The sequence below is a fragment of the Mobula hypostoma genome, chromosome 16 (assembly GCF_963921235.1).
Source record: "Mobula hypostoma chromosome 16, sMobHyp1.1, whole genome shotgun sequence".
NCBI classification, from domain to species: Eukaryota; Metazoa; Chordata; class Chondrichthyes; order Myliobatiformes; family Myliobatidae; genus Mobula; species Mobula hypostoma.
The window spans coordinates 22,749,400-22,776,324 of record NC_086112.1 but is presented as its reverse complement, the minus strand read 5'-3'; the positions used below and the strand labels follow the sequence as shown (position 1 = coordinate 22,776,324).

General features: G+C 40.9%; 1 protein-coding gene across 1 annotated transcript in view; it reads right to left on the bottom strand.

Moving 5' to 3' along the window:
* slc25a46 (solute carrier family 25 member 46) overlaps positions 1 to 26,925 on the bottom strand; it is a 58,962-nt gene that overhangs the window by 15,734 nt on the left and 16,303 nt on the right. Inside the window, exons 4-6 of the mRNA XM_063068640.1 lie at positions 18,249 to 18,326; positions 8,191 to 8,291; positions 3,464 to 3,520 (exon numbers count right to left, since the gene is read on the bottom strand). Of these exons, the coding sequence (XP_062924710.1) occupies positions 3,464 to 3,520; positions 8,191 to 8,291; positions 18,249 to 18,326 (236 nt within the window). The remainder of the gene's footprint in view (positions 1 to 3,463; positions 3,521 to 8,190; positions 8,292 to 18,248; positions 18,327 to 26,925) is intronic.

The following is a 26,925-nucleotide window of genomic DNA, read 5'->3' as shown; positions in this document are numbered from 1 at the left end:
AGAATGCTTGAAACCACAATGAGCAAAACAGTTCTGAATTTTCTTACTGCTTATTTCTCACTAACTATGAGTGACAAAAATCAATGCTTTTTTTGAACAGAAACACAAGCAACTGACACCATTTAAAACTATATGCTCTAAGCACAGTGTAATGTCTAATGGCCACACAAGTGCACTCAACTGAGGCTAGTTAGAAACTGTTTCGAAACTGTCTTCTGTCCCAATTACGCGGCACAGTGTCCCAACTAAAAGAATGGAATCCTGTCTATTTTTTCAATTAGTTTTTGTTCTCTAACAGTTGTCCCAAAATAAACTGCTGCCCTGATTAACTAGAATCCACTGTAACTGCAAATCACTACTGATGTTGGAAATCTGAAATTAAAACATCAAAATGCTGGAATAGTGAAGTCAGGCAGCACATGTGAAAATAGAAAAGTCAACATTTTAAATAGAAGACCCTTTATCAGAACCTTTTACTTCCAGCATTTTCTGTACTATACTCAGATCCTCTCATAATAAAGGACAACATATTACTTGCCTTCTTAATTGCTGCTGAATCTGCATTTTAGCTTCCAGTGACTTGTGTAGAAAGGTCCCTTTGAACATCAACATTATTCAATCAACCACTTAAAATAAAATCTGATTTTCTAGAATATTTAACTTCACGTTCTTGCACATTATATTATCATGTTCCTGCTCACTCACTCAGCTTTCCTATATCCCATTGAAAGCTCTTTGCGCTCACATTTTCCTCTGAACTCAATATCCCACCTAGCTTTGTATCATCTACAAATTGGGAAATACTGTAAAACTCAAACTTGGAAATACTCAAACTTGATAATCCCACATTGAGATTTTGCTGGAGCCAGACTGGCAGATATTCCAGACCTCTGGACGTTATTCAAAACCATAAAACAGAGCGGCAGAATTCGGCATTTCAGCCCAGAGAGTCTACTCAGCCATCCCATCCCATTATGGCTGATTTATTATACCGCTCAACCCCATTCTCCTTACTATTCCATCACGGTGATTTTAAAGAGAATGTGGGAAATAAAACTCTGAGTTTAAAGGGAGCAAGAGAAACTCGGCCCTGAAGCCATCATTAACTTGAGATCGATGCATTTATTTTAAATATTTTTTTTAAAATTCCATAAATGCCACTGGAAAACACGTTGCTAGTAGAACTCGAGTTGAATATGATGTTCTCCTAAGGGGTTGTCTATTGTTGGGTCCTCAGGTGGTTCTACAGGCTGACCTGGGATCCTCATACTCTGGTCCAGTACAGGCAACAGTAAATGGTGGTTTCAAATCACATGTGGTGTATCTTTCTATAAACTGCATATACTTTAGGTGCATTATTGATAACATAGCTGTAGCATGAACCTTTGCTCTTATTCCTCCTTTCTACTGTGCTAGGAAACTAGTGGAAGGCTCGACATTATGCTGGCAATCCTACAGGAATATAACCATAGGACTCAGAGTGGACTGGCTCAGGTCACTGAGACAGTACATAATGGTTGTCATTGGGGGCTGGAGCTGAGTGAGTTGGGGCAAGGTGTGCAGCCATTCAGCACTGAAATGAGGGGTTGAGGGGTGCACTCTGGCCAGCATGACGAGTCTGAGCCATTGCTATGATTATGTTATAGACTGTCCAGATTCTATAGCCGCTGTCAGAGAATTCAGGGGCCTGTACCACGTTCCTGCAACAGTAACTTTCAGCCCAGGTGGATGTCTTTTTCAAAATATGGAGACGTATTCCTATGAGCATTCAGATTTCAGCTGCAAGAGTGCTAAAACTAATCAGCATTACAAGCAATTCTGAAGATGCTGGAAATCCAGAGCAACGCACAAAAAGCTGGAGGAACTCAGCAGGTCAGGCAGCATCTATGGAGGGTAACAAACAGTTGTTGCTTCCGGCCAAGATCCTTCATCGGGGTTTTTGATGAGGAGTCTCAACCCGAAAATCAAATAGAATAGTTTAAGTATGGGGGGGGGGAATGGGAAGAATTTTTGAATCAAATGAACAAAAGAAACAATGTAATATCACCTGCCTTTCATGAGCCAAAATGTGCTGAATAACTTGGCGGTTCATCTTTCTTAATGATCTATAATGGTAATGGTCATCTGGGAATTAACATTCTGGGAAGGAAAGAATTATATTATTGTGCTTTTTATTTAATTTGGGGGTGGGGTTGTTGTGGATAGTGTGGAGGGCTGTCAGAGGTTACAGCGGAATATCGATAGGATGCAAAACCGGGCTGAGAAGTGGCAGATGGAGTTCAAAGTGTGAGGTGGTTTATTTTGGTAGGTCAAATATGATGGCAGAATATTAATGGTAAGACTCTTGGCAGTGTGGAGGATCAGAGGGAACTTGGGGTCTGAGTCCATAGGACACTCAAAGTTACTGTGCAGGTTGACTCTGTAGTTAAGAAGGAATACAGTGCATTGGCCTACATCAACCGTACGATTGAGATTAGGAGCTGAGAGGTAATGTTACAGCTACACAGGACCCTGGTCAGGCCCCACTTGGAATACTGTGCTCAGCTCTGGTCATCTCACTATAGGAAGGATGTGGAAACTATAGAAAGGGTGCAGAGGAGATTTACAAGGATGTTGCCTGGATTGGGGAGCATGCCTTGAGAATAGGTTGAGTGAACTCGGCCTTTTCTCTTTGGAGTGGCAGAATATAAGAGGTGACCTGATAGAGGTGTATAAGATGATGAGAGGCATTGATCCTGTGGATAGTCAGAGGCTTTTTCCCAGAGCTGAAATGGCTAGCATAAGAGGGCACAGTTTTAAGGTGCTTGGATGTAGGTACAGAGATCATCTCAGGAGTAAGTTTTGTTTTTAATAACGCAGAGAGTGGTGACTGCGTGGAATGGGCTGCTGGCAATGGTGGTGGAGGTGGCTACAATAAGACTCCTGGATAGGCACATGGAGCTTAGAAAAATAGAGGGCGATGGGTAACCCTGGGTAATTTCTAAGTAAGTACATGCTCAACACAGCATTGTGGGCCGAAGGGCCTGTATTGTGCTGAAGGTTTTCTATGTTTTCTATGGTTTCTATGTTTTCTATGTTATCTATCAATTCCCATAACTCAGGTCATTGCCATTGGATTATACGATAAATAGCAATTAAGCAATACCATGTATGAAACCAACAAATATTGTACAAATATTAATTTTTGCCATATCTGACTTGGCCCAGATGGAACAAAGAACAGAACACTGGAACAACTCACTGAGTGAAGCAGCATTTGTGGAGGCAAAAGCTGCATCACATGTTGCACGATCTTGACCCGAATCCTTCCTGCATTCATTCTTTTTTGTGCCAGATTTAAGTCTCTTTTGTCTTTGTAGCCCAGATGGAATTAGTTTAGACAAATGCCAAGGATGACCAAAATAACAGAATGGAAACATCAAAAATTCCAGGAAGTAAAAGGCAACTTCGTGATGCAACTTACCCTTTGAGTGCAAGATGACCAACAATTTGTTTAGGACTCCATTTATGTGAAACCTCTCTGTAATACAAAGGACATTGATGAAATTATTTTGTGGCTATTGGGAACGGTAATACAGCAAATCAAAATTTCAAACCAAAAATTTGTGTTGCAGACTGAAAAAATCAAAAATCAATAATTAGCAGCATGTTTCTCCTAGATAATCTGAACACATTGCATGTTTTGAAAAAAATATTTGTTTTTCAGGATCTGGGTATTGTAACCAAGTCCACATTTATTGATCATCTGTAACTTTCCTCCATACACTATGCATGAACTGATGTACTCCTACTCAAGATACATTTCCAAAACTGGATTGAACAAAACTTGGTAGAGGAACCTGTGGATGTGGATCCACCTAAGAAAGACGGATGAGCTTAAAGCATGGATTGATACCTGGAAGTATGATGTGGTAGCTATTAGTGAAACATGGTTACAGGAGGGGTGTGATTGGCAACTAAATACTCCTGGATTTAATTGCTTCAGGTGTGATAGAATCCAAGGGACAAGAGGGGGAGGTGTTGCATTGCTTGTCAGAGAAAATATTACAGCGGTGCGTTGGCAGGATAGATTAGAGGGCTCGTCTGGGGAGGATATTTGGGTGGAATTGAGGAATGGGAAAGGTGTAGTAACTCTTATGGGGGTGTATTATAGACCACCAAATGGGGAGCGAGAATTGGAGGAGCAAATTTGTAAGGAGATAGCAAATATTTGTAGTAAGCACAAGGTTGTGATTGTGGGAGATTTTAACTTTCCACACATAGACTGGGAAGCCAATACTGTAAAAGGGCTGGATGGTTTGGAGTTTGTAAAATGTGTGCAGGATAGTTTTCTGCAGCAATACATACAGGTACCAACTAGAGAAGGGGCAGTGTTGGATCTCCTGTTAGGGAATGAGATAGGTCAGGTGACAGAGGTTTGTGGTGGGGAGCACTTCGGGTCCAGTGATCACAATGCTATTAGTTTCAATATAATTATGGAGAAGGATAGACCTGGACCCAGGGTTGAGATTCTTGATTGGAGAAGGGCTAACTTTGAGTAGATGCGAAAGGATTTAGAAGGAATGGATTGGGACAATTTGTTTTATGGGAAGAATGTAATAGAGAAATGGAGGTCATTTAAAGGTGAAATTTTGAGAGTACAGAATCTTTATGTTCCTGTTAGGTTGAAAGGAAAGGTTAAAAGTTTGAGAGAGCCATGGTTTTCAAGGGATATTGGAAACTTGGTTCAGAAAAAGAGAGATATCTACAATAAATATAAGCAGCATGGAGTAAATGAGGTGCTCGAGGAATATAAAAAATGTTAAAAGAATCTTAAGAAAGAAATTAGAAAAGCTAAAAAAAGATATGAGGTTACTTTGGCAAGTAAGGTGAAAATAAATCCCATTATATCTACCATTATATTAATTGCAAAAGGATAGTGAGGGATTAAATTGGTCCATTAGAGAATCAGAGTGGACAGCTATGTGTGGAGCCAAAAGAGATGGGGGAAACTCTGAACAATTTCTTTTCTTTGGTATTCACTAAGGAGAAGGATATTGAATTGTGTAAGATAAGGGAAACAGGTAGGGAAGTTATGGAAACTATGATGATTAAAGAAGAGGAAGCACTGGAGCTTTTAAGGAATATAAAAGTGGATAAGTCTCCGGGTCCTGACAGGATATTCCCTAGGACCTTGAGGGAAGTTAGCGTGGAAATAGCAGGGGCTCTGACAGAAATATTTCAAATGTCATTAGAAACGAGGATGGTGCCGGAGGATTGGCATATTGCTCATGTTGTTCCATTGTTTAAAAAGGGTTCTAAGAGTAAACCTAGCAATTATCGGCCTTTGAGTTTGACGTCAGTGGTGGGTAAATTGATGGAAAGTATTCTTAGAGATGATATATATAATTATCTGGATAGACAGGATCCGATTAGGAACAGTCAACATGGATTTGTGCGTGGAAGGTCATGTTTGACAAATCTTATTGAATTTTTTGAAGAGGTTACTGGGAAAGTTGACGAGGGTAAAGCGGTGGATTCTGTCTTCATGGACTTCAGTAAGGCCTTTGACAAGGTCCCACACGGAAGGTTGGTTAGGAAGGTTCAATCGTTAGGTATTAATATTGAAGTAGTAAAATGGATTCAGCAGTGGCTGGATGGGAGACGCCAGAGAGTGGTGGTAGATAACTGTTTGTCAGGTTGGAGGCCGGTGACTAGTGGTGTGCCTCAGGGATCTGTACTGGGTCCAATGTTATTTGTCATATACATTAATGATCTGGATGATGGGGTGGTAAATTGGATGAGTAAGTATGCAAATAATACTAAGATAGGTGGCGTTGTGGATAACGAAGTAAGTTTTCAAATCTTGTAGAGAGATTTAGGCCAGTTAGAAGAGTGGGCTGAAAGATGGCAGATGGAGTTTAATGCTGATAAATGTGAGGTACTACATTTTGGTAGGACTAATCAAAATAGGAGATACATGGTAAATGGTAGGGCATTGAAGAATGCAGTAGAACAGAGTGATCTAGGAATAATGGTGCATAGTTCCCTGAAGGTGGACTCTCGTGTGGATAGGGTGGTGAAGAAAGCTTTTGGTATGCTGGCCTTTATAAATCAGAGCACTGAGTATAGGAGTTGGGATGTAATGTTGAAATTGTACAAGGCATTGGTGAGGCCAAATTTGGAGTATTGTGTACAGTTTTGGTCACAGAATTATAGGAAAGATGTCAACAAAATAGAGAGAGTACAGAGAAGATTTACTAAAATGTTACCTGGGTTTCATCACCTAAGTTACAGAGAAAGGTTGAACAAGTTGGGCCTTTATTCTTTGGAATGTAAAAGGTTGAGGGGGGACTTGATAGAGGTATTTAAAATTATGAGGGGGATAGATAGAGTTGACATGGATAGGTTTTTTCCATTGAGAGTGGGGGAGATTCAAATAAGGGGACATGAGTTGAGAGTTAAAGGGCAAAAGTTTAGGGGTAACATGAGGGGGAACTTCTTTACTCAGAGAGTGGTAGCTGTGTGGAACGAGCTTCCAGCAGAAGTGGTTGAGGCAAGTTCGATGTTGTCGTTTAAAGTTAAATTGGACAGCTATATGGACAGGGAGGGAATGGAGGGTTATGGACTGAGTGCAGGTCGGTGGGACTAGGTGAGAGTAAGAGCTCGGCACAGACTAGAAGGGCTGAGACAGCCTGTTTCCGTGCTGTAATTGTTATATACGGTTATGTTGGTATGCCTCTTACACTTTTACTACTAAAAGGGTTGAGGGTAAGTCTGTGAGGTGGTGGGGGCGGGGGGGGGGCTGTGATTGCGCTACTGAAGCCTGTATAATTAATTGCATCTTCTAATGTCCTGCAGCCAATGCATGTTGTGGAAGGAATGAATATTTAAAATGGTGGATGGGGCACCCATCAAGCAGGCGGCTTTGGTCTAGATTGGGTTAGGCCTCTAACCCAGTCTAATAACCATGGCATTTATTCTGGATAGTACAGCTGAATTCCTGGTCAGAACTGATGCCAAGTGCATTGACGGTGGGGCCTGAACATTAGAGGTAGGTGGTTAGATTCTATTGCCAAAGATCATTTAAATGGCTCACATTTCTTTATAATGGAGCAGAAAAGGCTGCAGAAAATTGCGAATTCAGCCAGCTCCATCATGGGCATTAGCCTTCCCAGTGTCAGGACATCTTCAAAAGGCAATGCCTCAAAAAGGTGGCAACCATCAAAAAAGCTCTCCATCACCCAGGATATGCCTTCTTCTCATTGGTACCATCAAGGAGGTAGTACAGGAACCTGAAGATACACACTCAATGTTTCAGGAACAGCTTTTTCCCCTCCACCATCAGATTTTTGAATGGACAATGAGCCCATGTACACAACTGTTGGATCTAATTCTTAGATTAAACTGTGTTACTTTTTTTGTTATATCCATATAAGAACTACTTAAAATACAAGCAAATAATTAATTGTGAAATTGCAGTTTAATATGTCTCTAGGGGCTATAGAAAATGTAATTCTGGAAAGCTCTGGAGATTTCTTTGTTCTACATTATTTGAGTAAGTGCTTTCTCATTGGTTAATCTGGCACTGCAGAATTGAATAAGTGCTTTTTACTTGGTTAATTCTTATCTCTAGATTTGAATGGAATTTTCCTTTTCTCTGTGGTACAAAATTGCTGTTCTAGGCTAGGTGCCATCTTTAATCTTTTCCTCTCTCTCTTCAACTTGTAGATCTCTATCGCTCTTTTGTCCGTTTTCTTTATTCTATCAATTCTTAATAAAATTATCGTGAAACAACAAGTTTTGTGCCTCTTTTCTGAACCTTGGATCAAAAACATAAGAATCCAACCCTACCTGAATATATTCCCCTTTTTGCAATGCTTATCTATTTTTTAAAATAATTATTTCAATTTAGTTTTAATTATTATATATTGTAATGTACCGCTGCTGCAAAACAACAAATTTCACGATATATGCCACTGATATTAAACCTGATTCTGATTATTGCAAAATTAACTCAAGCAATTTTTAACCATTTCTCCAAATACGAAAATGAATTGAACCCCTAACACCCCCAAAATCCTCAGTAACATGGTTTCTCTTACGGTTTTATTCATAACGTTTATTATGCTCAAGGAAAAGAACTGGCTTAGTTATTAACTTTCAATAGAAATTGAAGCAGATTTTAAATAGCACAGGATTCTCACTTACCTAGGCAGAGGTGTGAATTCACTGATGATTCCTTCAGTACCCAGAGCTATTCCTTGAACAATAAATGTACTTCCCATCCCTTTCCATAATCCTTTTATACCCTGCAAATATAAAATATAGAATGCAATAATCATATATGTAATCAAATGTTATAAAATTTACCGTGTCTTTAATGAAAGACTATACTGATCTGATCTTGGCCAAGGATCTATTTTCCTGTTTATTCCTCATCTACCCAATAAAACAAAATCCAGCCTATTTTGGCCCTTTCTCTATATCATTTATCTAGATTTGTAAATAGTTTTGGTCCCGGTTCTGATCACGGCAACCATCGAGTCACAGATACCACGGTAGCACAGCAATTAGTGTAACGCTTTTACAGCCCGGGGAATTCTGGAGTTCAGAGTTCAACTCCGGCACCATTCTGTAATGAGTCTCTTATGTCCTCCCCATGGAATGCATGGTTTTCCCCGGGTGCTCCACTTTCCTCCCACAAGTCCAAAGACGTACCAGATAGGTTATTTGGTCATTGTAAATTGTGCTGTCAGGTTAGAGTTAATTGGGATTGTGGGGTTGCAGGGACTGTGTGCCTCAAAGGGCTGGGAGGTCCTCCTGCACACTGTATCACTAAATAAAATAAAGTAAAACTAATTCTAACTTGTTTTCTGATTCCCAATCAATCTTTTATTCATGCTATTACACAAAAACTCCAATAACCTGCCTCCATCAGGCCTGACCAGTATTCACTAGTATTGAATATTATTCCTGCTATTGTCCTTACACTTTACACATCACACAGCAGTGTAATTAATTTTCTAGTGAACTGAGTAAGCTTTAAAGAAGAAACACGCACAAAATTCTGGAGGAACAGCAGATCAGGCAGCATCTCTGGAGGGAAATGAAGAGTTGACATTTTGGGCCGAGACCCTTCATCAGTACTGGAAAGGAAGGGAAGCAGAAGCCAGAATAAAAAGTTGGGAGCAGAAGCACAAGCTGGCAGATAATAAGTGAGTCCACGTGAGATGGGGAAAGTAGAAGGGTGGAAAACGGTAGACGAAAAGGAATCATGGGACAACTAGGAGGTGATGCTTAGTAGAGGCAAAGGGCTGAACAAGGAGGAATCTGATCGGAGCGGATAGAAGAACATGGAATAAAGGGACGGAGGTGGGGAACCACTGGGAAATGATGGACAAATCATGAGGGTAGGGGAGGGGAACAGGAGTGAGCGAGCCACAGGAATGAGGGAAAATAAAGTCGGGGGGCGGGTGAAAAGAGAGAAAACAGAGGGGAGTGGTTACCTGAAGTTAGAGAAATAGATGCTGATGCCATCAGGTTGGAGACTACCAAGACAGAATATGAGATGTTGCCCCTCCAACCTGCATCTGGCCTCACTGTGGAAAGAAAGGAGGCTGCGGACAGACGTATCAGTGTGGGAATGGGAAGTGGAACTGAAATGGTGGCCACCAGGAGATCCTAGCTGTTGCAATGGACAGAGCGAAGGTGCTTGATGAAGTAGTCTCCTAATCTGCACCAGGTCTCACCACTGTAAAGGGGGCTGCACCAGGATCTACACATCACTTCCCTCTAGTTCCATACCCCTTTCCCTTTATTCCATGGTCTACAGTCCTCTCCTAGCAGATTCCTTCTTCAGCCCTTTGCATCTTCCACCTTAATCATTCCCGTTCATCCCACGTGCCTCACCCACCTACCTTCCCCTTCCTTACCTGGACTCACCTGTCGTCTGACAGTTTGTGCTCCTCCCTCTCACCCCACCATTTTACTCCAGCTTCTGCCTCTTCCTTTCCAGTCCTAATGAAGGATCTTGGCCCAAAACATTGATTGCTTATCCCTCTTTATACATACTGCTTGACCTGCTGAGTTCCTACAGCATTTTCTGTGCTTTCAAGATTTCCAACAAATGCAGAATCTTGTGTCTAAGTTTTAAATACACTTGGTTTTCAAGGCCCCTATGAATTTAAAAGGAGCACTGCATACAGGGCTCTGATCAGTTTTTTTTTTGAGTTTATGAAGTAAAAATGTGATGTAAAATAAATAATTCCAGCAAATTCAACTGCACTAACAGCAGAAAATGAAGGACTAGACTGGAAAATACTTGCAGGTCATGTGAAGCCATAGCAGCAGCTGGTGCATAGCACAAGTACTTGTACGCAACCATCGACTCCAGGCAGAGAATCTCTGAAAAGTATTGATAACGGCTGGGTGACCCTTCTTGTAGAGACACTGCCCAGAAGGTGACACTGGCAAACTACTTTCGTAGAAAAATTTCCCAAGAACAATCATGGTCAAATAGACCATGATGACCCACGTCATACAACATGGCTCTTAACGATGACGATGATATACTTCTAATGCCATATGCTCATAAAATATTAAATGCCTTTTGGAAATCAAAATATCACTACATTCAACTTTATAACTGTGCTCATTACATCTTTAAAGAGCCCTAATAGATTAATCAAATATGGTTTACCTTACAAAAATGTATGTTGATTCTGCTCAACTGCCCTCTATAAATTCCTAAATAATGAATTCCGGTATTTGCCCAATGGTTTAAAAGGAAAACTGGACTTTTGTTTCCTGCTCTCTGTCTCCTTTCTTGAATGTAATTACATTTCACGTTCTCAATTACAAATCTATGTGATCACAATTCTACCTCCTTTACCAGCACTGGAGAGAGATAGGAACAGACAAGTTAGGAAAGCATTTAATTGGAGTAAGGGGAAATTTGAGGCTATCAGGCAGGAACTTGGAAGCATAAATTGGGAACAGATGTTCTCAGGGAAATGTACGGCAGAAACGTGGCAAATGTTCAGGGGTATATGGGTGGAGTTCTGCATAGGTACGTTCCAATGAGACAGGGAAGGGATGGCAGCGTACAGGAACCGTGATGTACAAAAGCCGTGTAAATCCAGTTAAGAAGAAAAGAAGAGCTTATGAAAGGTTCAAAAAACTAGGTAATGATAGAGATCTAGAAGATTATAAGGCTAGCAGGAAGGAGCTTAAGAAAGAAATTAGGAGAGCCAGAAGGGGCCATGAGAAGGCCTTGGGGGACAGGATTAATGAAAGCCCCAAGGCATTCTACAAATATGTGAAGAACAAGATGATAAGACGTGACAGAATAGGACCAACCAAATGTGACAGTGAAAAGTGTGTATGGAATTGGAGGAGATAGCACAGGTGCTTAATGAGTGCTTCAGTATTCACTACGGAAAAGGATCTTGACTTACATTGGACTGAAAAGCTTGAGCATGTAGATATTAAGAAAGAGGATGTGCTGGAGCTTTTGGAAAGCATAAAGTTGGATAAGTCATTGGGACAGGATGAGATGTACCCCAGGCTACTGTGGGAGGCGAGGGAGGAGATTGCTGACCCTCTGGTGATGACCTTTGCATCATCAATGGGGACGGCAGAGGTTCCGGAGGATTGGAGGGTTGCGGATGTTGTTCCCTTATTCAAGAAAGGGAGTAGAGATAGCCCATGAAATTATAGACCAGATAGTCTTACTTCAGTGGTTGGTAAGTTGATGGAGAAGATCCTGAGAGGCAGGATTTATGAACATTTGGAGAGGCATGATTAGGAATAGTCAGCATGGCTTTGTCAAAGGCAGGTCGTGCTTTACGAGCCTGATTGAATTTCTTGAGGATGTGACTAAACACATTGATGAAGGTAGAGCAGTAGATGTAGTGTATATGGATTTTAGTAAGGCATTTGACAAGGTACCCCATGCAAGGCTTATTGACAAAGTAAGGAGGCATGGGATCCAAGGGGACCTTGCTTTGCGGATCCAGACTGGCTTGCCCACAGAGGCAGAGAGTGGTTGTAGACGGGTCATATTCTACATGGAGGTCAGTCACCAGTGGTGTGCCTCAGGGATCTGTTCTGGGACCCCTGCTCTTTGTGATTTTTACAAATGACCTGGGTGAGGAAGTGGAGGGATGGGTTAGTAAATTTGCTGATGACACAAAGGTTGGGGGTGTTGTGGACAGTGTGGAGAGCTGTCAGAGGTTAGAGCGGGACACTGATAGGATGCAAAACTAGGCTAAAAAGTGGCAGATGAAGTTCAACCCCCAGATAAATGTGAGGTGGTTCATTTTGGTAGGTCAAATATGATGACAGAATATAGTATTAATGGTAAGACGCATGGCAGTGTGGAGGATCAGAGGCATCTTGGGGTCCGAGTCCAAAGGACACTCAAAGTTGCTGCGCAGGTTGACTCTGTGGTTAAGAAGGCATACGGTACATTGGCCTTCATCAATCGTGGGATTGGGTTTAGGAGTCGAGAGGTAATGTTGCAGCTATATAGGACCCTCATCAGACCCCACTTGGAGTACTGTGCTCAGTTCCGGTCGCCTCACTACAGGAAGGATGTGGAAACAATAGAAAGGATGCAGCAGAGATTTACAAGGATGTTGCCTGGATTGGAGAGTATGCCTTATGAAAACAGGTTGAGTGAACTCCGCCTTTTTTCCGTGAAGCAACAGAGGATGAGAGATGACCTGATAAGAGGTGTATAAGATGATGAGAGTCATTGATTGTGTGGATAATCAGAGGCCTTTTCCCAGGGCTGAAATGGCTAGCACGAGAGAGCACAGTTTTAAGGTGCTTGGAAGTAGGTACAGAGGAGATGTCATGGGTAAGTTTTTTTGTTTACACAGATAGTGGTGAGTACGTAGAATGGGGTGCCAGTGACGGTGGTGGAGGTGGATACGATAGGGTCTTTTAAGAGAGTCCTAGACAGATACATGGAGCTCAGTAAAATAGAGAGCTCTGGGTAACCTTAGGTAATTTCTTTCTTTCTTTCTTTCTTTTTAAATCTTTTTATTGAGTAAGTATACAAAAAAGGTAAGCCATATAAACATTAATACAATGTTAAAGTACAATAAAATTCCAAAAGATAACAATACCAAAAAGAAAATACTACAAACAATGTAATTTAAGCATAAGAAACCAAGATAACATAATAGTATACTAGATTTTATATATATCAATGGAAAAAAAAAAGAAAAAAAAACCCCCCAAAAAAATCCCACCGTGCAACTACCTAAAAGCAAAGCAAAGCAATGGGCTAACTTGAAACCAAACAGAGTTAAACTTAAAATCACGTCCTCAATCCCGACCTCCATTAAAACAGTGAAAAAAAAACAAGAAGGGTAAATATTACATTAAATGAAAATATCGAATAAAAGGTCCCCAAATCTGTTCAAATTTAAATGAAGAATCATAAAGGTTACTTCTAATTTTCTCCAGATTCAAACATAAAATCGTCTGAGAAAACCAAAAAAAGGTAGTTGGAGCATTAAGCTCTTTCCAATGTTGTAAAATACATCTTTTCGCCATTAAAGTAAGAAATGCAATCATTCTACGGGCTGAAGGGGAAAGATTACTAGAAATTTTAGGTAGTCCAAAGATAGCAGTAATAGGGTGAGGAGAGATATCTATATTTAATACCTTAGAAATAATATTGAAAATATCTCTCCAAAAAGTTTCCAAAGTAGGGCAAGACCAAAACATATGAGTTAAAGAGGCTATCTGCCCCGAACATCTATCACAGAAAGGATTAATATGCGAGTAAAAACGCGCTAACTTATCTTTGGACATATGTGCTCTATGAACCACTTTAAATTGAATTAGGGAATGTTTAGCACAAATAGAGGAAGTATTAACTAATTGTAAAATCTGCCCCCAATCATCCACAGAAATGGTAAGCCCCAATTCCTGTTCCCAATCTACCCTAATCTTATCAAATGGAGCTTTCCTAAGTTTCATAATAATATTATAAATCATAGCCGATGCACCTTTCTGACATGGATTAAGGTTAATTATCGAATCTAAAATATATATAGGAGGAAGCATTGGAAAGGAAGAAAGTATAGTACTTAGGAAATTTCTAACTTGTAAATATCTAAAAAAATGTATTCTTGATAAGTTATATTTATTAGATAATTGTTCAAAAGACATAAGGGAACCATCTAAAAATAAATCCAAAAACCGTAAAATACCCTTAGTCTTCCAAGTTTGAAAAGCGCGATCCGTAAAAGAGGGAGGAAAAAATATGTTGCCTAAAATAGGAATCGCTAACCCGAATTGATTAAGATCAAAAAATTTTCTGAATTGAAACCAAATGCGCAAAGCATATTTAACTATCGGGTTAGAGACCTGCTTAAGGCGTTTCGAATCAAAAGGAAGAGAGGAACCTAAAATAGAACCAAGTGTATAACCCTGAACAGATTGTAATTCCAATGCTACCCATTTAGGAATAGATAGTATGTCCCGGTCAAGTAACCAAAATTTCATATGTCGAATATTAATAGCCCAATAATAAAATCTAAAGTTAGGTAATGCTAAACCTCCATCTCTCTTAGCTTTCTGTAAATGTATTTTACCCAGTCTCGGATTCTTATTCTGCCAAATAAATGAAGAAATTTTAGAGTCAACTTTATCAAAAAAAGATTTAGGAACGAAAATTGGTAATGCCTGAAACACATATAAAAATTTTGGCAAAAAAAACATCTTAACTGCATTAATACGACCAATCAAAGTTAAATATAAGGGAAACCATTTAGATGAAAGTTGAGTAATATGGTCTATTAATGGTAAAAAGTTAGTCTTAAATAAATCTTTATGTTTACAAGTAATTTTAATCCCAAGATATGAAAAGTAATTATTAATCAATTTAAATGGAAATTTATAATATAAGGGAAGATGTTTATTAATCGGAAAAAGTTCACTCTTACTAAGATTTAATTTATAACCTGAGAAAAGACCAAATTGTGCTAATAACTCTAAAACAGCAGGAATGGATCTCTCAGGATTAGAAATATATAAAAGTAAATCATCAGCATAGAGTGATAATTTATGGGACTTTAATCCCCGAGTTATCCCAGTAATATTTGAAGATTCTCGAATAGCAATTGCAAGAGGTTCTAATGCAATATCAAATAATAGGGGACTAAGAGGACAGCCTTGTCGAGTACCACGAAAGAGAGGAAAAAAAGGTGAGTTTAAGGAGTTAGTACGAACCGAGGCTACAGGGGAGTGATATAACAGTTTAATCCAGGATATAAATTTCAAGCTAAAATTAAACATTTCAAGCACCTTAAATAAATAAGGCCATTCTACTCTATCAAAAGCTTTCTCGGCATCTAAAGAAATAACACACTCAGGAACATTTTGTGAGGGAGTATAAACGATATTTAACAATGTACGAATATTATAAAAAGAGTAACGACCTTTAATAAAACCCGTTTGGTCTTCCGAAATAATAGAAGGAAGTACTTTTTCTAGTCTATTTGCTAATAACTTAGAAAAAACTTTAGAATCAACATTTAATAAAGATATTGGTCTATAAGATGCACATTGAGCAGGGTCTTTATCCTTCTTTAGTATTAAAGAAATTGATGCTCTATTAAAAGATTCCGGAAGTTTACCAAGTTTCAAAGAAGCCTCAAAAACCTTATAGAGCCAAGGAATCAATAAAGAAGCAAAACATTTATAAAATTCAACGGTAAACCCATCAGGGCCAGGAGCTTTCCCCAGATTCATAGAAAAAATAACATTCTTAATCTCATCCATTGTAATGGAAGTATCTAATAAAGAAGACATATCCTGTGAAATCTGAGGGAAGTCTAACTTATCTAAAAAATCATTCATATATTTAGAATCTCGAGGAGACTCTGATTGATATAAAGAAGAATAAAAATCACAAAAGGTTTGATTAATCCCCACATGATCCAATATCAATCGATCATTTTGGTTATAAATCTGATTGATTTGAGATTTAACATAATTAGATTTCAATTGATTAGCCAGCAGCTTGCCAATTTTATCACTGTGAACATAAAAATCACTTCTTGTTTTCTTTAATTGGTTTACAATCGAGGACGAGAGTAGTAAACTGTGTTCCATTTGAAGTTCAGTTCTTTGTTTGTATAGCTCCTCAGAAGGAGCCATAACATATTTCTTATCAATTTCTTTAATCTTGTCCACAATTGCCATCTCCTCCTGCTTCTGTTTCTTCCTCAAAGCAACGGAATACGAAATAATCTGACCCCGAATATAGGCTTTAAAAGTGTCCCAAAGAGTGTTAACCGAAATATCAAGGTAATTTCTAAGATAAGGACATGTTCAGCACAGCTTTGTGGGCCGAAGGGCCTGTATTCTGCTGTAGGTTTTCTATGTTGCTATGTTCTCAATGTTATTTGCTTATTACTATTTCTTTCTTCTTGTATTTGCAGTTTGTTATCTTTTGCACACTGTTTGAATGTCCAAGTTGGTGCTGTCTTTCATCATTATAGGGTGACATACTGTATGTGTACTTTGATAATAAATTTACTTTGATCTATACTCATTTGTTGATTTCCAGAACAGAGAATTTTGTAAAAACATGTCCATTAGCACATGAAAACAACCTCTCCCTCAATGTCGCAAAAACAAAGGAGCTAATTGTAGACTGCAGGAGAGAAAGAGGCAGGCTAGCCCCTATTGACATCAATAGATCAGGGGTTGAGAAGGTGAACAGCCTTAAGTTCCTCCGCATAAACATCACCAAGGATCTCAAATGGTCTGCATATTACCGGCTGTGTAATGAAAAAGGCACAACAGTGCCTCTTTCACCTCATACAGTTGAAGAAGTTTGATGTGGGTCCCCAAATCCTAAGAACTTTCTATAGGGGCACAATAGAGAGCATCCTGACTGGCTACAATCACTGAATGGTATGGGAACTGTACTTCCCTCAAACGCAGGACTCTGCACAGTGATGCAGACAACCCAGCGCATCTGTAGTTGTGAACTTCCCACTATTCAGGACATTTACAAAGACAGGTGTGGAAAAAGGGCCCGAAGGATCATTGGGGACCCGAGTCACCCCAATCACAAACTGTTCCAGCTGCTACCATCCAGAAAATTGTATTGCAGCGTAAAAGCCAGGACCAAAAGGCTCCAGGACAGCTTCTTCCACTAGGCCATCAGACTGCTTAACTCACGCTGATACAACTGTATTTCTATGTTATATTCACTATCCTGTTGTACATACTATTTATTATAAATTACTATAAATTGCACATTACACATTTAGACGGAGACGTAAAGGTTTTTACTCCTCATGTATATGAAGGATGTAAGTGATAACATCAATTCAATTCAAGTTATTTATTTTAAGGCCATCAAATCCAGGATACCAGTCAGTCATTTGTTTCCATTGCACCTTTTCTCCCTCGTTGTAATTGAGATGCTTTGAGTATAGAAGATAGATACAAAATAGTTGTTGAAAGCCTCTCCAATTTCCTCATTTCACATTAATGTCTCAAACTCCATCTCTCATTATTTCATGTCTTTTTTAAAAGCCTCCCTTATTAGCTATGGATAGACTGTCCTTCAGAAAATCATTATTCCTCAATGGAATATACCTTAGTTGAGAATTAAGAAATATTTCAAAAATGTCTGCTATAGCTTATCTCTATCTTTTAGTTTGCTATCTCAGTCCAGTTTAACCAAATATATCTTCATCTTTGTAGCTACTTTTAATTATGGCATCAGTTTCCGATTTTATTCATGCTCAAGTTGTTAATAATTGATAATTTAATACTTAACAATCACTCTTCCCACAATTATTCACTACAAGATCATTAATTAACCTCGTCTAATTACACATCCAGATATAAAAAAAAAATGTGCCTTGTTTGGTTCCAAGGGGTATTTTCACAGAGAATATCCAAAATACACCTTAAAAGTCCTCAAAATTATCTTTGCCAATTTGATTATGTTAAACTATACGAAGATTAAAGTCTTCCACAAAATATTTCAGCACATTTCTTTCATGACTCCTTTATTTCTTGATTTATATTCTTTCCTACAGTGTACCTATTGTTCAGGACCCAACAGATAACTTCCACCAGTGACTTTCTTTTGCTGCAGAAGCTACAGTATCAGATGATATGGTTTGCCAATGTATAGTAGAAAAGTAAAAACGCAAAGCTACATCATGCATAGAATGGAAAAATACATTGCATTTCTAATGAGTACAATTGTAAAAGCCTACCTGTGTTTTGCTGAAATGGTACATAATATTAACAACGGTGAAAGGAGTAAGATGATAATTTTTTGCATGATAATTAACCTAAAATAGAATGTAGAAGAGGTTAAAAAATATTTTCATCCATAGCAAATACAATATAATAATAACTGTATGTACAATTGCAACAGTTTTAAAAATATCTCTTGCCACTCAATATAGATTTCATGTGCTCACATTCATAATGGTTATTCAGATATTATAAATATTCTGGAAATATTCAATGGACCAGGTAGCACGTGTGGAGAAAATTAATATATCAGGTCAACGGCTTTCCTCGGACCAGAAGGTCTTCAAAACATTCTCTGTTCAGAAATAAGGACTCAATTGAGAATGATGATTCATCCATGGCTATCAAGGGCAAGCAAGGATGGTGCTACGTTGCTTCAATCTCTACAGATACTGCTGGACCTGATTAATATCTAGAGTTTTCATTTTATTTCATATCTTTGAAATGGAAGAAGCCAGAGAGGTAGTAAATTGGATTAGACATTGGTTCAATGGAAGAAGCCAGAGAGTGGTAGTGGAGAATTGCTTCTCTGAGTGGAGGCCTGTGACTAGTGGTGTGCAACAAGGACCTTGAAGGAGACTAGTGTTGAAATTGCAGGGGCCCTGGCAGATATATTTTAAATGTCGGTATCTACGGGTGAGGTGCCGGAGGATTGGAGGATAGCTCATGTTGTTCCGTTGTTTAAAAAAGGCTCTAAAAGTAATCCGGGAAATTATAGGCCAGTAAGTTTGACGTCGGTAGTAGGTAAATTATTGGAAGGAATACTAAGAGATAGGATCTACAAGTATTTGGATAGACAGGGACTTATTAGGGTGAGTCAACATGGCTTTGTGCGTGGTAGGTCATGTTTAACAAATCTATTAGAGTTTTTCGAGGAGGTTACCAGTAGAGTGGATGAAGGGAAGGCAGTGGATGTTGTCTACGTGGACTTCAGTAAGGCCTTTGACAAGGTCCCACATGGGAGGTTAGTTAGGAAGATTCAGTCGCTAGGTATACATGGAGAGGTAGTAAATTGGATTAGACATTGGCTCAATGGAAGAAGCCAGAGAGTGTTAGTGGAGGATTGCTTCTCTGAGTGGAGGCCTGTGACTAGTGGTGTGCCACAGGGATCAGTGCTGGGTCCATTGTTATCTGTCATCTATATCAATGATCTGGATGATCATGTGGTAAGTTGGATCAGCAAATTTGCAGATGATACAAAGCTTGGAGGTGTAGTGGACAGTGAGAAAGGTGTTCAAAGCTTGCAGAGGGATTTGGATCAGCTGGAAAAATGGGCTGAAAAACGGCAGATGGAGTTTAATACAGACAAGTGTGAGGTATTGCACTTGGGAAGGACAAACCAAGGTAGAACATACAAGGTAAATGGTAGGGCACTGAGGAGTGCAGTTGAACAGAGGGATCTGGGAATACAGATACAAAATTCCTTAAAAGTGGCATCACAGGTAGATAGGGTCATAAAGAGAGCTTTTGGTACATTGGCCCTTATAAATCAAAGCATTGAGTGTAAGAGTTGGAATGTTATGGTGAGGTTGTATAAGGCCGAATTTGGAGTATTGTGTGCAGTTTTGGTCAAATTACAGGAAGGATATTAATATGGTTGAAAGAGTGCAGAGAAGGTTTACAAGGATGCAGACGGAACTTGAGAAGCTGAGTTACAGAGGAAGGTTGAATAGGTTAGGACTTTATTCCCTGGACCGTAGAAGAATGAGGGGAGATTTGATAGAGGTATATAAAATTATGATGGGTATAGAGTGAATGCAAGCAGGCTTTTTCCACTGAGACTAGAGGAGAAAAAAACCAGAGGTCATGGGTTAAGGGTGAAGGGGGAAAAGTTTAAAGGGAACACGGGGGGGGGGCTTCTTCACACAGAGAGTGGTGTGAGTGTGGAATGAGCTGCCAGATGAAGTGGTAAATGTGGGCTCACTTTTAATATTTAAGAGAAACTTGGACAAGTACATGGATGAGAGGTGTACGGAAGGTTATGGTCCAGATGCAAGTCAGGGGAACTAGGCAGAAAAATGCTTCGGCACAGCCAAGAAGGGCCAAAAGGCCTGTTTCTGTGCTGTAATGGTCTATGGTTCTATCAAACAGCCGGAGTATTTTTTTTATTTTCAACCATAGGCTGCCAACAGTTACAGGAAATTTTCATTTATTTCTCATTCCCCAAGAATGAGTATACAGCAACATTTAATGGCAGTTGGGAACTAAACCAATACATTTCTTGTTTTTGCTAGAGCTGTATCGGGTGGTGTCCCTTATCATCTGACCACTAGAGAGACCTGTTCACCTAACCCTCCAAACAATAACAATACCTACAGATGGTTTCAAAGTACCTCAAATACTGAAACACCTCAAATAAATACCTCTTTTTCAATTTTGCTCATCAATATCCTTGTGTCCTACATGAATACATGATTAATCTTTGGTGTCAATCATAGCTCAATTTTAGAACACTTGCTTCTAAGTGAAAGAGTGTGGGTTCAAATTCTATTCAGTCACTTGATTAAATGAATTGAGACCAATAATTCAGTACCCCAATTTCAGCTTAGGTGTCTAATCGGATCCTTCAAAATGGCCATAAAAGACTAAGCAACATTTTTTCCAGCAAGATTCCTGGCTAATACTTCCTTTACATTGTACAAAGACTCTCTGGTCTTCATCATGTCCCTGTTTGTGGAACAGAGAGATGTGAAACAGCTTACATCCATGAAAGACATCATTTTCAGTGGGACACACACAAAAAATGCTAGTGAACGCAGCAGGCCAGACAGCATCTCTAGGAAGAGGTACAGTTGACGTTTCAGGCCGAGACCCTTCGTCAGGACTAACTGAAGGAAGAGTTAGTAAGAGATTTGGAAGTGGGAGGGGGAGGGGGAGATCCAAAATGATAGGAGAAGACAGGAGGGGGAGGGATGGAGCCAACAGCTGGACAGGTGATTGGCAAAAGGGATATAACAGGATCATGGGACAGGAGGCCCAGGGACCAGTGGCCACACATTTTAATTCCACGTCCCATTCCCATTCTGATATGTCTATCCAGGGCCTCCTCTACCGTAAAGATGAAGCCACACTCAGGTTGGAGGAACAACACCTTATATTCTGTCTGAAATAGCCTCCAACCTGATGGCATGAACATTGACTTCTCTAACTTCCGCTAATGCTCCACCTCCCCCTCGTACCCCATCCATTATTTATATACACACACATTCTTTCTCTCACTCTCCTTTTTCTTCCCTCTGTCCCTCTGACTATACCCCTTGCCCATCCTCTGGTTCTTTCCCCCTCCTCCCCCTTTTCCTTCTCCCTGGGCCTCCTGTCCCATGATCCTCTCATATCTCTTTTGCCAATCACCTGTCCAGCTCTTGGCTCCATCCCTCCCCCTCCTGTCCTCTCCTATCATTTTGGATCTCCCCCTCCCCCTCCCACTTTCAAATCTCTTACTAGCTCTTCCTTCAGTTAGTCCTGACGAAGGGTCTCGGCCTGAAACGTCGACTGTACCTCTTCCTAGAGATGCTGCCTGGCCTGCTGCGTTCACCAGCAACTTTGATGCGTGTAGCATCTATAGGAAGAGGTTTCAGTGAGACTATTCTTCTGTTGCTCAGAAAAAATTGCAGCTCACTTGACAGTGGCATGCTGTTCTCTCCGCCCATCCCCTTAGTATGGCCACAGCACATCTGAAGACTGCAAAGTATTATCTCAGAGTCTAAAACCTTGATCACTCAAAATCACTAACAGCCAGTGAGTCTCACCCTTCAGGTTCAGTAACCAAAGATGTCAATGCGATTGGGCCACTGAATATTTAAGAAATCACAAATGTTCTGTATACTTGGTTACTTAAGGTAGTTATACCCGTGGGTGGTAAGGGGGACAAGCTCCCAATACCTGTTAAATGATCCCAATAGCATCCACCTCAAATAGCCTCTGACAACCAAGTTCAGCTCCTGGTCATCACGTGTGGCTTAGCTACTAAAAGGTGGAACTGACAGGAGAAGGGGCAGAGGTGGGTTACTGACACCTTAAAATCAGTCACTTAGAGCAGATGGGGCTTGTCAACCGTGGTTGGCAGCTCATCTGGAAGGAAAACTCTGATCTCAAAACTCTGCTGTCTTGCATCTATACCCACTCTACCCACTCATGGGGAAGGTTTCATGAGTATACCAAAAGGAAAAATCCGAAGCTGGAGTCCCAAAAGCAGTCCTACATTGTGTTCAATGCCGACTGGCAACTCCTGCGATGCTGCTGGTACCAAATTGTATTGGTCTCTGCTGTTTATTTGGGTTCATCAGATGTGTGGAGAGGGGGAGCTTCCCACATGGGCAACAGCTTAATCTCCATATTGTTGTGTCCAGGCTTGGGTATCTAGACAGTTAGAAGGCCTCACTCACTCTATAATACTTGGGGCAAGCAAAAATGTCCAAATAAAATTTAACTTTAAATCATTTAACTCAGATTAAATCATCAAAACTAAAACAAATGGCCAGTAAGTTGATGGAAAAGATCCTGAGAGGTAGGATTTATGAACATATGGAGAGGCATAATATGATTAGGAATAGTCAGCATGGCTTTGTCAAAGGCAGGTCGTGCTTTATGAGCCTGATTGAATTTCTTGAGGATGTGACTAAACACATTGATGAAGGTAGAGCAGTAGATGTAGTGTATATGGATTTCAGCAAGGCATTTGACAAGGTACCCCATGCAAGACTTATTGACAAAGTAAGGAGGCATGGGATCCAAGGGGACCTTGCTTTGTGGATCCAGAACTGACTTGCCCACAGAGGCAAAGAGTGGTTGTAGTCGGGTCATATTCTGCATGGAGGTTGGTCACCAGTGGTGTGCTTCAGGGATCTGTTCTGGGACCCTTACTCTTCGTGATTTTTATAAATGACCTGGATGAAGAAGTGCAGGGATGGGTTAGTAAATTTGCTGATGACACAAAGGTTAGGGGTGTTGTGGACAGTGTGGAGGGCTGTCAGAGGTTACAGCAAGACACTGATAAGATGCAAAACTGGGCTGAGAAGCGGCAGATGGCGTTCAACCCAGATAAGTGTGAGATGGTTCATTTTGGTAGGTCAAATATGATGACAGAATATGGTATTAATGGTAAGACTCTTGGCAATGTGGAGGATCAGAGGGACCTTGGGGTCCGAGTCCATAGGGTACTCAAAGATGCTGCGCAGGTTGACTCTGTGGTTAAGAAAGCATACGGTGCATTGGCCATCATCAATCGTGAGATTGAGTTTAGGAGCTGAGAGGTAATGCTGCATTATATAGGACCCTGGTCAGACCCCACTTGGAGTACTGTGCTCAGTTCTGGTCGCCTCACTATATGAAGATGTGAAACCATAGAAAGGGTGCAGAGGAGATTTACAAGGATATTGCCTGGATTGGGGAGCATGCCTTATGAAAATAGGTTGAGTGAACTCGGCCTTTTTTCCTTGGAGCGACGGAAGATGAGAGGTGACCTGATAGAGGTGTATAAGATGATGAGAGGCAATGATTGTGTGGATAGTCAGAGGCCTTTTCCTAGAGCTGAAATGGCTAGCACGAGAGGGCACAGTTTTAAGGTGCTTGGAAATAGGTACAGAGTAGATGTCAGGGGTAAATATTGTTTTTCTTTTACACAGAGAGTGGTGAGTGCGTGGAATGGGCTGCAGGCGACAGTGGTGGAGCCGGATATGATAGGGTCTTTTAAGAGACTCCTGGACAGGTACATGGAGAACAGAAAAAATAGGGGGTTATGAGTAACCTTGAGTGGCACGTGGCCAAGTGGTTAGAACATAGAACATAGAATAGTACAGCACAGTACTGGCCCTTCGGCCCACAATGTTGTGCCAACCCTCAAACCCTGCCTCCCATATAAGCCCCCACCTTAGATTCCTCCATATACCTGTCTAGTAGTCTCTTAAACTTCACTAGTGTATCTGCCTTCACCACTGACTCAGGCAGTGCATTCCACGTACCAACCACTCTCTGAGTAAAAAACCTTCCTTTAATATCCCCCTTGAACTTCCCACCCCTTACCTTAAAGCCATGTCCTCTTGTATTGAGCAGTGGTGCCCTGGGGAAGAGGCGCTGGCTATCCACTCTATCTATTCCTCTTATTATCTTGTACACCTCTATCATGTCTCCTCTCATTCTTCTTCTCTCCAAAGAGTAAAGCCCTAGCTCCCTCAATCTCTGATCATAATGCATACTTTCTAAACCAGGCAACATCTTGGTAAATCTCCTTTCCAATGCTTCCACATCCTTCCTATAGTGAGGTGACCAGAACTGGAAACAATACTCCAAGTGTTGCCTAACCAGAGTTTTATAGAGCTGCATCATTACATCGCGACTCTTAAACTCTATCCCTCGACTTATGAAAGCTAACACCCCATAAGCTTTCTTAACTACCCTATCCACCTGTGAGGCAACTTTCAGGGATCTGTGGACATGTACCTCTGCTCCTCCACACTACCAAGTGTCCTGCCATTTACTTCGTACTCTGCCTTGGAGTTTGTCCTTCCAAAGTGTACCACCTCACACTTCTCCGGGTTGAACTCCATCTGCCACTTCTCAGCCCACTTCTGCATCCTATCAATGTCTCTCTGCAATCTTTGACAATCCTCTACACTATCTACAACACCACCAACCTTTGTGTCGTCTACAAACTTGCCAACCCACCCTTCTACCCCCACATCCAGGTCGTTAATAAAAATCACGAAAAGTAGAGGTCCCAGAACAGATCCTTGTGGGACACCACTAGTCACAATCCTCCAATCTGAATGTACTCCCTCCACCACCACCCTTTGCCTTCTGTAGGCAAGCCAATTCTGAATCCACCTGGCCAAACTTCCCTGGATCCCATGCCTTCTAACTTTCTAAATAAGCCTACCATGTGGAACCTTGTCAAATGCCTTGCTAAAATCCATATAGATCACATCCACTGCACTACCCTCATCTAAATGCCTGGTCATCTCCTCAAAGAACTCTATCAGGCTTGTTAGACACGATCTGCCCTTCACAAAGCCATGCTGACTGTCCCTGATCAGACCATGATTCTCTAAATGCCTATAGATCCTATCCCTAAGAATCTTTTCCAACAGCTTTCCCACCACAGACATAAGGCTCACTGGTCTATAATTACCTGGACTATCCCTACTACTTTTTTTGAACAAGGGAACAACATTCGCCTCCCTCCAATCCTCTGGTACCATTCCCGTAGACAATGAGGACATAAAGATCCTAGCCAAAGGCTCAGCAATCTCTTCTCTTGCCTCGTGGAGCAGCCTGGGGAATATTCCATCAGGCCCCGGGGACTTATCTGTCCTAATGTATTTTAACAACTCCAACACCTCCTCTCCCTTAATATCAACATGCTCCAGAACATCAACCTCACTCATATTGTCCTCACCATCAAGTTCCCTCTCATTGGTGAATACCGAAGAGAAGTATTCATTGAGGACCTCGCTCACTTCCACAGCATCCAGGCACATCTTCCCACCTTTATCTCTAATCGGTCCTACCTTCACTCCTGTCATCCCTTTTTTCTTCACATAATTGAAGAATGCCTTGGGGTTTTCCTTTACCCTACTCGCCAAGGCCTTCTCATGCCCCCTTCTTGCTCTTCTCAGCCCCTTCTTAAGCTCCTTTCTTGCTTCCCTATATTCCTCAATAGACCCAGCTGATCCTTGCTTCCTAAACCTCATGTATGCTGCCTTCTTCCTCCTGATTAGATTTTCCACCTCACTTGTCACCCATGGTTCCTCCATCCTACCATTCTTTATCTTCCTCACCGGGACAAATTTATGCCTTACATCCCGCAAGAGATCTCTAAACATCGACCACATGTCCATAGTACATTTCCCCGCAAGACCATCATCCCAATTCACACCCGCAAGTTCTAGCCTTATAGCCTCATAATTTGCCTTTCCCCAATTAAAAATTTTCCTGTCCTCTTTGATTCTATCCTTTTCCATGATAATTATAAAGGCCAGGGAGCGGTGGTCACTGTCCCCCAGATGCTCACCCACTGAGCGATCTGTGACCTGACCCGGTTCATTACCTAGTACTAGATCTAGTATGGCATTCCCCTGGTCGGCCTGGTTAGGGTGATGGGCTCACGATCTGAAGGTCGTGGGTTCGAGTCTCGGCCAAGGCAGCGTGTTGTGCCTTTGAGCAAGGCACTTAACCACACACTGATCCAGTCCACCCAGCTGAAAATGGGTACCGGCAAATGCTGCGGGTTAACCTCGCGATAGACTGGCATCCTATCCGGGGGGGGAGTCTCGTACTCTCAGTCGCTTCAGGCCACAGAAACCGGCATAAGAACCGGCCTGATGGGCCACAAGGCTCGGGACAGACTTTAACTTTAATGGGTAACCTTAGGTAATTTCTGAGGTAAGGAGATGTTCAGCACAGCTTTGTGGACTGAAGGGCCTATATTGTGCTGTAGGTTTTCTATGTTTCTAAGTAATTGTTAAGTGCTCAGCAATTATTTCTCCCATTCCCTTAAATGGGGCAGCTGTGCTTATGCCATGAAGAGTCCAATAAATAACTCTGGAAAAACCAGACTTCATTGGGGATACCTGGGTAATTTTTGGTACAAGTGCCAAGGCTGGGGAGGAAGTGCTGCCCCATTATATTTCCTTTAAT